Below are 14,041 nucleotides of genomic sequence, written 5' to 3' on the forward strand. Positions count from 1 at the left end.
CTTCATCAGTCTGCCTGTTCTGTTCCCCAATCTGGCTCTGGTGAATTCTCTCACCCTCCTGCGCTTCTGACTGTACCCAGTGCTTGAATAAATAAATAAATAAATCTTTAAAATAAAAAAAAAGATAATTAAAAAAAAATTACTTTCAGAATCCTCTTAGAGCAACTACATTACTTTAGGGAAACTGTATGACCAGGAGGGCATGGATGTGGACAATAACGTTTTGCTGAAAGATTAAGAAAAGAATTTGCCAGTTTTATAAGTGACTCAGTTTATAACTGACTCTGAGTTCAATTTACAAAATGTCAAATTTTGAAACTAGCAAAAGGTTTGATTTTATATCTGTACCGACACTGCCAGAAACCAGAGAAGCTTTCAAGCTTGGATATAAATCACAAAAAGAAAGGCATTTGATTCTTATTGACTAGGAAGTCAAAAGGTCAAGAAAAAATTGTATTTAAATTTCCAAGTTGCAGAGAGGTCTCTTCTAGTATTTCGTTACATATCTAAGTCCTGCATAGTTGCTACTGCTATAGACACTGTTGCCTTTAAAAGTTTCTGATATGTAGTGGGGTAAGACTCACCCATATCACAAAATCATATCATTAAAATAAGTCACTAGAATTTTTAAAAGTTAGATTTAACTTTCTAAAGCTCTATATTATAGTCAAATAATCTGCCAATGATTGCATGATGCAGAAAGTTTCTATTTATTTTAATCTTAAATGTTTTTAAATATGTTAATGGTTTCTTTCTAAAGGTCTAATATCTTTCTCAAATTTATTGCTAAGTACTATAGTGTATGTCACAATTCTGAGTGGGGTACCACTGGCATAAAGATATAGTATATCCCAGGCTTTATTAAGTTGTTTTAAATTGTATTTTTTCAAGGTAAATTTGGTTATACCAACATGTATGATTTAGACCTAAAGGTTAGACCTCTTCAGGTGTATGTTACCGTACCATGCTCACCATCAAAGCACCAATAATCCGCCACCATATTTCACTGGACCATCATTCCCTTTTGTGGCGTGTTTCTCATCCTTTCCCTCCAGTAGCCTCAATTCTCGGTTAAATTTCTAGGGTTTGTTCTTGTTTTACTCTTGACTGTTTCTAAGATTTTTTTATACTCCACATGAGTGATTCTTTGCTTTTCTCCTGACTTGTTTTTTCCCTAGCATAATTCCTCCTAGTTCCATCTATATCTTCCAAATGACAGAATTTTTTTTATAGCAGAATAATATTCCATCTTGTACATATACCACATCCTTTTTACCCACTCATTTATCATTGGATACTTAGCATTTTTGTATTCGTGCCATTAAATACCTAGGAGTGGAATTGCTGGATCATATGGTAGCTCTATTTTTAATATTTTGAGAAACTTTCATACTGTTTTCCATAGGAACTGGACCAGTCTACATTCCACCAACAGTCTACACCCTTCTCCAACTTTTTTTTTTCTGGTATTTTTTATATGGGCCATGCTCACTATGGTTTTGATTTGCATTTCCCTGATAAGTGATGAACATTTTTTTCTTGTGCTTATTGGCCATCTATATGTCTTCTTTAGAAAAAATGTCTATTTCACTTTACTTATGTTTTGACTGGATTCTTTATTTTCTTTTTGCTGAGTTGTATGAGTTCTTTGGAGACCTTGATATTATCCCCTTATCAGATGTATGATGTGCAAATATTTTCTCCAATTCACTAGGGTGTTTTTTCATTTTAATAGGTATTTTTTTTTTGTTCCTGTTCAGGAACTTTTTAGTTTGATACAGTCCTACTTGTTAATTCTTGCTTTTGTTTCCCTTACCATTGCAGTCAAATCCCCAAAGACATCACTCAGGCCAATATCATGGAGTATTTTGCCTATGTTTTCCTCTATGTACTTTATGTTTTCAGATCTTAACAGCGAAGTTTATAATCCACTTTTAATTTTTGTGTATTGTGTGAAGGTCTAGTTTAATTCTTTTACATGTGGCTATCCAGTTTTCCCAAAACCATTTGTTGAAGAGATTTCTCTTTCTCCATTGGCTCCTCAGTTATAAATCAACTGCTATAAAAGTGTAGGTTTATTTCTGGGTTCTCAATTATATTCCTTTAATATGTAATTTGTCTATTTTTATTCCAAATATCATACACTGCTGATTACTATTGCTTTGTAGTTTATTTTAAAATTTGGGTGTGTATTACCTCTGTTTTACATCTTTGAAATAGTTTTAAAGCTATCATAAACTTTCCCAGTGTCTTCTAAAAATAAAATATTTTAGCTTTATTTCCTTTTCTTTAGTTTTTTTCATTAACTGTATGAAATGATAATGGAGTTAGGGTATCACTGTGAATAGACTAATAAAAGTAGTTATTGTTTTGTCTGCAAATTTAGTTTATGATTCTAACCAATATTAAATCATCCCCACTTGTACTTCTACCCTGCTGGATGACTGTTCAGTTTGTTGACTTAATGAAATATCCTATTATATTCCTTGGAGCTCAACTTACCCATGGCATCACAAAACAATGTATTTGACCAAATAGAACCAGAAAAAGTTCCCGAACCCCAGCACTGTATATTTGATTATATAAAGTTATCTAATATTGACAATGTTTGTGAAAATCAAGTAAGAAATATCTTTGTTCTTAAAAAAAAAAATCCTCACAGTTAAATGGGTATGTGCGCCACAGATGATAAAATTACTACTGAATATTAAAAGAGGTATTTAAGAGATTATATTAAAAGCATTAGATTTCTTTTCAGGATGAACTATTTCAGGGAAATCAAAAAGCCAGATTTTAAGAAGAAAACATCTTTATAGAGGAATTTTTATTAATAAATGTAGAAAGCAATGAAGGCTAAAAAATTCACTACTTTGCAATCCCTAATGGTAGAACTGATTCAGAGAAAAATCATCTATGAATGAAAACATGAGAGGAAAAGATTTATACAAAACTCTCAATGGAGAAAATGGGCTGTCTTCACTGATTAATTTCAGCATCACGAAAAGCGTGACAGACAGACACTATATGTCCCCTTAGGTGCTTATGAAGGAACACCACCATGAATGACATATTCCTGTCCAACCTTCCACAACACCATAAACAAAGTTGAACCTGAATCTAAGTTTTTTGAACTAATTTTTATTTTCTAAGAAATTTAGAGGAAAAGGTTAACTTGGGTAGTCAACAGAAAAGTCCAGGATGGGGAATATTCTATGAAATAGTTTACCCAATTTATTTAATAAATAATGAAAAAGAAGAGAGGAAATAGGAAGAATGGAAGAAAGAGAACAGGAAGGGGAGGAAAGAGTTAAAGAGGTGGTAAGGAAGAAAAGATATTATAATTATAGAACAGTCCTAACAATCAAATGCTATATGGATTGTGTTTTGATTTTGAATGAACAACCAAAATTGTAAAGTGAATTCCCCCCAAACAGGGGAAACTGAATAGGGAGAAATCAGGTTGTAAATAATTGTCACTTAAAAAATAGATGATTTTAGTAATTATCATTTAGAAAGTATTTTCATTTCATTAGTTGCATATTTCTAAAGAAAAATTTTGTAAGTGCAACAAGAAACAAAACTTCAGAAGAAAATAATTTGTATCTTCAAAACTAACAAACAAACAAGCAGAAGTGTAACAGGTTGTTGGGTACAAAAGGAACCAGTGGAAAGTAAACTATTATATCTTCTTACCTTCTTCATATATCAACAAAATAATGCTGTTTTCTAATTTCAATGGTACATATACTATATGGGGGCATATATTTTCAAAAATAATCCGATGAGTCAAATGACTCCTCTTTAATTAACTGATCTTCCATACTCTATATGTGACTGGTCTCAATTAAGAATATGAGGTGGTACATTACAGCCTCACTGTGCCAACCATAAAATAACAGAATGATCGTATCATACTTATTACTCAGGTATACAAATAAATGCCAAAGTTTAACATCCACGAGACACCTGGAATGACATACTCTTAAAAATTTAAATGAATTTCTATTTTTCCAGTTTTATTAAGAAAAAATTGACAATTAGTGTTACTGTCATGATTTGACTTACATATTCTGTGAAATTACTACTACAATAGGTTCAGCTAACATTCATCTTCTCATATAAATACAATAAAAATAAAAGAAGAAAAGCAGGGGAAAAATTTTCCTTGTCATAAGAACTCTTAAGATTTACTTTCTTTTAACAACTTTCCTATACATTATAGCACTATTAGCTATAATCATTCTGTTGCACATCACATCCCTAGTATTTATTTTGTAACTGGAATCTTCAGCCAATCTCCCACCACCCTCCGCCACCGGTAACCACAAATCTGATCTCTTTTCTGTGAGTTTTTTTTTTAATCTAAATATAAAAGGTTATACAGTATTTGTGTTTCTCGTATTTCACTTAGTTTAATGTCTTCAAGGTCCATCCATATTGTCAATACAGTAGAAATGCCTCATTTTTTATGGTTGAAAAACATTCTGCTGCATATATATATACACCTTCTTTTTCCATTCACCAATCAATGGAAAGGTAGGTTGTTTCCATCAAAAATACATTTAAATCTGAAAGACTACCCTACACTCCATTCCTCACTCACACCTCTAGCAAAGAACAGCAGTCATCACTTATTCCTCCCTATTGTAAAAAGTATTACATAACATAAGATGAAATTATCTACTTGTCATCTTATTTTCATAGCAATTACAAAGGTTATTTTTAGTGGTTTTGGACTTCATTTTTAAAGTATTAATAATTACTTAAGGATGTATGACAGTTTTTCACATGATACTATAGTTAGAAGGTTTTCAAAGAAGTTATTTTTTGTTATTTTTTTAATATAAATCAGTCTTCTTTCATATGATTGCATGCTTATGTTTCCATCAACTAACTCATAAACTTAAATATTATCAGTGCGGAAAAACTATTTGTGTTCAATCCCCTTATTGTATTTTAACATTTCAAATGTAGTTCATGATTAAAGAAGACTGTTCTTAAATCTTCTATTTAGCCTATGAAGGCATTTATTTTAACTCTTTGGAACATTATCCTAATTATGATTATAGAAGTATCTTTTAGCTAAGTAGACATACCAAAGAGCCTCTAATGGTTAGTACAAAATACATATCACATTTTTTGCCCCATGTTCACTTGATTCTAAGCATATCAGGGCATAGACTTCTAAAACAATAACTGAAAGTTGGATAGTAGAGTTATAGTGGTGCTTCTATTAGAAGGTCCCAAATACTCTCTTCCTATTTAGTAGGAATGAATGGTATTTTAAGTCATTCAGTGAAAACATCTGATAAACAGATGAAGCTTGTTTTATTTCTTTACATTTAAAATTACAGTGTGTATGTTTAAATGAATTATTAAAATTAATCTGAGAACTCATGATACTATTTGCAGAACTAGAAATGCCTATAGTACTACAAGCAGTATAGTTAGTAATGCCTCCTGTCCATTTAAATGCTGCAGTGATTTAAAACTGGTTTATAAAAGTTAACCAAAGGTATAAAAAAAATCTGGTATCTGTGTAAAAACATTTTCTATAACATATGTACTCTTCTTATCATTATTGTTACTTTACAGAATAAGGAAAGTAAAACACAGAGCACTTACACAATTTTCCTGAGATTGCAAAAGCTCGTGTTAGATTTAATATTTAAGTCTAACCAGTCTGATTCTATTGATAGCCTAACTTCTTAAAATATTAAATTCAGAAATTTTTAATGGAAATTGTTTCATATAATTTTATTAAATGATATGTAAAGTAAATAATGTACTAACTATTGGCCATTATGTAGGCATTGTTTGTTCTGTTCATATTAATGTTTCTTGGTACCTAAGAAACTGAAAAATTTCCTATAGCAATTTCTAGTTTTATATTATCACACAAGATCAGAGAAATGCAAATCAAAACCACAATGAGATACCATGGCATGCTTGTGAGAATGGCTCATATCAAAAAGACCAGAAACGACAAGTATTGGCAAGGATGAGGAGAAAAGGGAATCTCTGCACGCTGTTGGTGAGGATGAAGACTGGTTCAGATCTTATGTAAAACAATATGGAGCTTTCTCAAAATATTGAAGTTGACTCGTTCATTATGACCCAGTAATTTACTCCTTATTATCAACCTAAAGAATGCAAAAGCAGGGCCTCCTTGTGGCACAGGCTGTTGACCGCAGTGCTGTGAAGCTGTCCACAGCCTCTGCAGTGCCGGTTCAATCCCTGCCCGCCATGGAGCAACCCACATGGCACAGCAGACCTCTCCTGTCTCGCCCGCTGCTCCCCTCAGCAGTGTATTTCGTTAGTCTGCCTGTTCTGTTCCCCGCTCTGTCTCTGGTGAATCCTCTTACCCTCCCACACATCTGGCCTGTACACTGGTTCTTGTATAAATAAATAAATCTTTTTAAAAAAGAATGCAAAAGCAGTAATTCAAAGGGATACATGTTCATTACAGTCCTATTTATAACAGACAAGCTATGGAAATAATAGGGAAGAGGAGTAGGTTAAGAAGACACACGCATATGCATGTGTGTGTGCACACAGACACAGAGGAGTACTGCTTAGCAATAAAAAAGATGAACTTTTGCCACGTGTAACAACATGGGTGGAGGGGATTATGCTAAGTGAAATAAGTCAGGAGGAAAAAGACAAATATCAAATGGTTTCACTCATATGTGGAATAAAGAGAAACAAAACAAAGAGACAAAACCAAACCAAAATCAGAAACTTGACTATAAAACTGATACTATTAGAGTGGTGGGGAGATAGCAGAGGAAAGGGGGGGAAGGTGCACCATGGACAACAGTGGAGGGCTATTGATGTCTTGGTGGTGGGTTCCATGTGGTAACATATCCCAAAATGGTGAGATTCTACACTTCTGAATGACAGACTGTTGTAAACCAAAGTTACTTTATTTAAAAAAATTATAAAAAAATGAAAATATGGTTTTTATGAAATGTGAAATTAAAAAAAGAAATTAGAGGTAAATCTTGCTTTTGTATACCTAATTTTTTATAGTAGAAACTCAATACACTTATTCTCCTCATATCTGATTGGGTTTTTCACTTTCTTTTTGTTGAGTTATATGAGTTCTTTGTAGATCTTAGATATTTGCCTCTTGTCAGAATATGATGTACAAATATTTTCTCCTATTAAAGTGTACAAACATTTTCTCCTATTAAAGTATACAAATATTTTCTCCTATTAAATATTTTCTCCTATTAGCCTCTTGTCAGAGTATGATGTACAAATATTTTCTCCTATTAAAGTGTACAAATATTTTCTCCTATTAAATAAAGTATACAAATATTTTCTCCTATTAAGTATTTTCTCCTATTAAATAAAGTGTCTCCTTCATTTTAATGATAGTATCTTATGCTGTGCATTAGTATTTTAGTTTGATACAGCCCCATTTGTTTACTCTTGTTTGTTTCTCCTGCTGCAGGGCTTGAGTCCCCCAAAATATCACTAAGGCCAATGTCATGGAATGTTTTGCCTATGTTTTCTTCTACACATTTCATGGTTTCAGGTCTTATAACCAAGTCTTTAATCCATTTTAATTTTTGTATGTGGTGTGAGATACTGGTCTGGCTTCATTCTTTTGCATGTGGCTGTCTGGTTTTCCCAATATCATTTATTGAAAAAACTTTCCTTTCTCTAATATATACTTTTAGCTCTTGTTGAAGATTAATTGTTCATGTAAGTGTGGGTTTATTTCTGAGCTCTCAATTGTATTCTATAAGTCGGTGTGTCTATTTTTATTCCAATACCAGACTCTTTTGATAACTATAGTATTATGGTATACTTTGAAGATTGGAGTGTGATACCTTCATTCTTCCTTCTTTTAGTCAGGATTGCTTTGGCTATTCAGAGTCTTTTGTGGTTCCATAAAAATTCAGTAATGATTATTCTCTTTCTTTGGAGAATGCCACTGAACCTTTTATAGGGATTGAACTGAATCTATTTGTTGCTCTGGGTGTCATTTTAGCATTTTGTTCTAATCTATAAACAGGGAATACCTTTCCATTTCCTTGTGTCTTCTTTAATGCTTTTAACAATGTTTTATAGTTTTCATTGCATAGGTCCTTCATCTTCTTTGTTATGTTTACTCCTAGGTATTTAATACTTTTTGATGCAATAGTAAAGACTTTGAGTATATCAAGAAAAATTTAAATTTAAAAACCCCAGAGATTATAATAATCTCATAATAATAACAAAATTTTGAAAAAAATTTAACAATGGAGTTAACTTGGATTTTGGCCACTTAAAAAGGATAATTATTTAATATTTTAAATAGCTTATATATTTTAGCAATAAATTAGGGAAAGCATTTCTACAATGAAAGTAAGTTCTGATTTGTTTCAATCAAGATTTTATGCTGACTCGTTTTGTTTATACTATCAGTTGAATAAAGAAAAACAAATCTTCAATGAAATTTTTTAAAATGTTGACAGATCTAACATATAAAGGCAACTAACTTCATTATTTTTCAAACATCCCTGATGTCTTATTCTTAAGACTATCTTAGCCTACAGAAAAAGTGCAAATATATAAGGTTGCCAAATGTTTTACTATTTTCAAAAATTTAGTAAGTATATGCATTTTAGAATACATTTATAAAAGAAATATATATTTTACATTTTTTTCTTTCAGAAATGTACTAAAGAAGTTGATTAAGAAAATTATACTACCATTAAAATTGTCTGCCTTTAATAACACAATGACATAAAAATGAGTGATAAATAACTCTCTGTACTACTTGATACTAGAATGGAGTATCTGTTCTGGAGAGAATAGCAATTATTTAATAGTTGAAATCCTTTAATTAAATTCAGCTGAAGAAATTGGGGTCTTCATTCATAGCATTCAATTCCGAAATGTTAAAGAATCCTGTGGGAATTCTCTCCTATAGTGAAATTCTTACATAAAAAATGCTACTTTAACAATGCTTTGTTGTGAATTCTTAAGAAATCTAATAGGATAGCAACATAAAAAATGTATTTCCCATGGTCAGAATTTAGTGTTTGTGTACAACTTGATTAAAACAGTCATTTAATAGAATTATAAACTTAAAAATTTCAAAAAATAAGTTAGTTCACTTTAAGTAATGTGTGGGTTCTGTGCTTTATTTACACACCCAAACTTACTGCTCTACTCTCATAGTAACTTACAGTTTTCCACAATATTGGTTTCAATTGCAATTTTATATTTTTCTGCATTATTTTATCTGCACGTAATCACCATTTATACTGGAAGATCAAGAGCAGTAGGTAGTATCTCTGTTTGTAATTGCACCATTTTATCCGCAGTGCCGAGCTGAATAGGTGGCACATAGTAGACAGTCTAACAAATTGAATTACAAGATAAATAAACCGAAGGACAGATATGGCTATCTATAACATTTAGTTCACCATCAATATTTGAATGCTTATGTGATGTCAGATGTGTTAGGTGTTTATCACATGTGCTATTCCTGATCTATTTGTTCATAAGCTTTAGAAAACAGTTAAGAATATAGTAATATACAATTAACATCATTTTGACACCTATAATTAAGAAAAACTACTCAAACTGTAATTTCAAAAGTATAAATTTGACAACAGAAGTTTCAATCTATCATTAATGTCTGATGTTCCTCACTCATTATCCAGTTATCACAAAGCTACTATGTTCAGGGAGATACTAGCATAAGTTCTGATAAATTGCAGTTTTTGATTTCAATCTTTAAAGCTAATACTTCCACTCTTGTTCAAAGTTAACATAACTAATCATGAATCCGAGAGGACATAAATGTTCAAATGATGGGGTATATAGGACTCACATACAATGAAAATAAAAATATTAAATTTAAGGTAACTTGAAACATATAAAAATGTAGCCAAATTTGAGTTATTTTCCCCATGCAATGTCTAAGTCAGGGGAGATGTCTGATTGTTATCACCAAAATTTAGTGCTGTGTGATACTATGAATAGCTACTCCACTTTATTTGGGTATATAAACTTCTAATTTTGAGAAATTAATATTTTCCACAGAGGTGTAGTAGTAATGACACATTTTTAGAGGCCTACTGTTAAATTTAGTGACTCTTATTATATGACATTTCTTTCTTTTGCCCTCTATCATTTTACAATCAAAGTAAAAACTGAAACAACAGTCAACAGACTAATTTATTAAAAATTTATGACACTGACTTTTAAGTAAGAAGCATCTATGAAACTAACAGATAAATTAAGTTTGGCATAATTATTTTTTAAAGTTAAACTTCATTCAATCAATATTTGAAATATGCTATTAGAAAATAATTACAGTAAAAATAAAGCCCCAGAATTTGTTTAATCAGATTTTTCACTTTCCTACTATTTTTATCAACATTAAGCATATAAAAATCTCATCTATAAACTACCATCTATATTTATTTATTACTAATGTAAGTCAGAGACATAAAATTCATATATTTGGCATTATGTTCTAGATGTGAAAGCTATAGAATTTTAGTTTAAATATAGTTAATTAGTATGCTTCATACACATACATACACACACACACACAATTTAAATGGAAACTCTTACCATTGATTTTCTTTTGATAGTCACTCTCCATTAGTTTTCCTTGATAGGGCCTTCCTATGTCAAGCAGACAGTAGCCAAATCACAAAATGACATTTGGTTGCTCACGTCTTCAGATAGGAGTTTTCGGCCACTTGCCAGATGAGAATTTAAACTGAAACTAAATTACCCAAACTTTATTAAGTTGTTTTCCACACCCACCAACTGATAATGAGCAATGATGATTCCAAGCCAGAAAATAAAGTGAGTTGAGTCTGATAAACCTCTTTTCAATTAGTCATAATACTATGTTAAAGATGAAATGCTAGGAATAAGTAAACAAAATTTAATCTCTAAAATTCCAGTATCATTAGAGAACAGTAACTTCAATCACTTCCAAAAAGTTCCCTTAATTGTTCTGTAAGCCAAGAGAGCACATGATAAGGACTTCTTCTGTGATGTATATAAAAAGTATAGTTACAAGTTTAAATTCTGTCAGAAATTAACTATACATTAAACTTAAATGCAATGTTTGGAAACATCATCTATATTCATAAACTATTAAATAACTACTCATATAGTACATATCATAGAAAATTGAAGAAACACACACCCTGCTTAGAAAAATCATTCTTTGCTTTGAGAAGACAAAATTTACCATTACCATCTTCTGATCTGTAGTACAAAAACAACTAATTCCTCTCTGTACCAATTTATGCTATTTTCTCCTAATTATTATAGCTAATTGCTCTAAAGTGTGTCAATTAGATCAGATATTTGACCATTAAGCTTTATGATTGCTGAATTTTATAGTCTGTTTTGATACTCCTCAAGTATTAGGCATATTAAATTCTTCCAAATGTTGAAACACACACACAATATATGATTCCCAATATAATTTCTGTCCAGCAATAAATTAGCACATTTCAAATGTTATTTATCCTTGACAATTAAGTCTTTGGCAAATATACAATAAAACTAAAATGAAAGCATGATAGAAAAGGAAAACATGTTCTTTTCTTCCTATGGTATCATATTTACAACTGGTTAAAAATTGTTTCTAAATGTTAACTATACTAGGTCTAAAATAAAGCACACATAAGTACAATACTAAACATAACATGTACTCTAAATTCTCATATATTCTATGTTTTACTCTGTTGTAAACGCACACAAGTACATGTGTTTACAACAGAACCACATGTATCTTTCCTGTACCCTGACAGACTTTCCCCTGTCAATAACCTGACAATAAAGTATTATATAGGAGAGATATAAGATAAATAATCAACTATTGGTAAAATAAAAAGCCAACTTCAGAACACAAAGTAGAGCTTAACAAAACTGCTGTCTTTGAGTTAATCACACTGATCCCAATTTGATATCCTAGAAACAGACTTATTCCATTCTATTCAATAATTTTAATCCAAATCTTCAATAGCTGTAACATTTACAAACTACCCAGAGACTAACAAAGTTCTCTTTCCTGTATCTATGAGATACAATGGAAAGGTTAAATTTCTTTCTAAAGGAGTTCAGAATCTAAAATTTGACATGGGGACAGGGGAGGAGAGAGAAAAAAAGAGCTCAAAAAGACATATCTACGAATGGTTAGATTTCTAAGAGAGAAACTTGCAATGCACTTGCATTGAGGTAAATATAAATTGTCTCATGCGGGGCTGATATGACAAGACTTAATATAAAGAAATATTTTTAAAGCAGAAAAACCACAATCTTACTCCTTTTAGCATGATGAAACCTACAAAGCAAAAATTAATTATATCAATAGAATGTAGCTATGGAAATAGTCATGTCCTCACTCTGGAGGAAGATCAAAGGTAAAACCCTTAGCCAAATGAAATTATAGAACACAGACATATAAAAAACATTAGGCTTTCAAATTATGAAAAGATATTAAATTTTTTCATGCCACTCATCCAATTATTATGGCAGTATTTTAATTTTCAATATAAGAGACATTATTCTGAATAGTCATGATTCAAAGTCACGAGTCAAGAGGCACAGAATGATTACTTTGGTGTGAGTAACATTATTGAAAATTGCACCTAAATAAAAGTAATTTCACATTCCACCATCAAATGACTTGCCAGTGTGTCTATGTGTTTGTATATAATCTTAAATATACAAATCTGCTTATGGGAGTTTTCAAATTAACATTACCCTCATTTCACAAATGAAGAAAACAGGTCCAGTAAAATGACATTATTTGTCAAAACTCACACAGCTAGTCTTAGACAAAATAAGTCTCCTTAAAACAAATGGTTCTTTTATAATAATAAAGGGAATAAATATTTATACCTCACAAAGAGACATCCTTTCATCAGGGAAGATGTCAACTTCTCAATTTCCATGTTAAATCTCAAACACTCATTCAGAGTCTAAGTCCCAGAAAAGGCAGAGAAGTGATTTATAAAGTCATGGAAAGTGTATAATTAATATAAATTTGATATCTCTTTGCAAGTTTGAAGGTAGGAATTTAGTCTGACACCCAGCTCTTACAGATTTAGAACATGAGTTTGAGAAATATGTAAAATTTCATCAAAACTTGAGGAATATGTAAAATTCTTTAAAACTTTCTACAAAAATAAATACTTTCTGGCATCTTCTACGGCATCACATTTGTCTTCCTGTCACCTCCCATACTCTGTATTGATTGAGTTTTCTGCAGGATTGTCCAACAATTTAAATATGCCATATATATATATATAAATTCTAAATGGGAAGTATAAAGATATAGTTGAAACCTTAGATTTACTTGTAAGGATAAAAATTGATGACTAACACAATTTAGAGTTCATTGTCTACTCAGTCATATATAGTTCATATGATGTATCTAGTAAAATCTAACATTTTTCAGTTCAGCTGGTATTAAAAGTTAAAGCACTTATTAGGAAACACCTAAAATCATTTATCAAACTGCTTTTGAAAAGGCAATGATGAAAAATTACCTCCTCACCCCAACCCACAGTCCAGAGTCTATGAAGCAAAAAGGCATAAATTATTCTTATCATTTATTATTAAAAATAGAATAAAATATTTTATCATATAAAATCAAGATTTATCTTATGCAATTAAAGCAAAAATATATGCTTAAGGAATTATACTCTACTTACAAAGTAACTTCTCAATATATTATATGTAGATATACATATATAGTGAATATGTATATACACATATATACATGTGTGTATATTAAATGGCAGTCTTCTTAATATCATGTGCATTTATTATAAAGCATCATATTCTAATGTTTTTCTCAACATGCTAAATTTATGTATGTATGCCTATATTTCATCTAGAATTGTGACTGCTTCTTAAAAGTCATATAGGGTATCTATATTTAGGTCTAGTTGCTGAGGTATTCTATACAGAATTAGTATATTGATAAGTCAGTATGTATATAAGAAGCTTATTTGTATCATTCATATTATTCACAGCAATTCTATGAAATTGATATTTT

The 14,041-nt window shown here is 30.8% G+C and overlaps 1 protein-coding gene across 5 annotated transcripts in view; it reads right to left on the bottom strand.

Moving 5' to 3' along the window:
* ZEB1 (zinc finger E-box binding homeobox 1) overlaps positions 1-14,041 on the bottom strand; it is a 144,878-nt gene that overhangs the window by 94,061 nt on the left and 36,776 nt on the right. The window contains exon 1 of one of the 5 annotated variants that reach the window (XM_054695033.1): positions 10,585-10,741. The exons of the other annotated variants lie outside the window; for them this stretch is intronic. Within the exon in view, the coding sequence (XP_054551008.1) occupies positions 10,585-10,615 (31 nt within the window). The 5' untranslated portion in view covers positions 10,616-10,741. Of the gene's footprint in view, positions 1-10,584; positions 10,742-14,041 lie in introns of those variants that run through there. 5 annotated transcript variants of the gene reach the window in all.

The sequence above is a fragment of the Talpa occidentalis genome, unplaced genomic scaffold (genome assembly GCF_014898055.3).
Source record: "Talpa occidentalis isolate TD23 unplaced genomic scaffold, MPIMG_talOcc4v2.1 talOcc4.14, whole genome shotgun sequence".
Taxonomy (NCBI): Eukaryota; Metazoa; Chordata; class Mammalia; order Eulipotyphla; family Talpidae; genus Talpa; species Talpa occidentalis.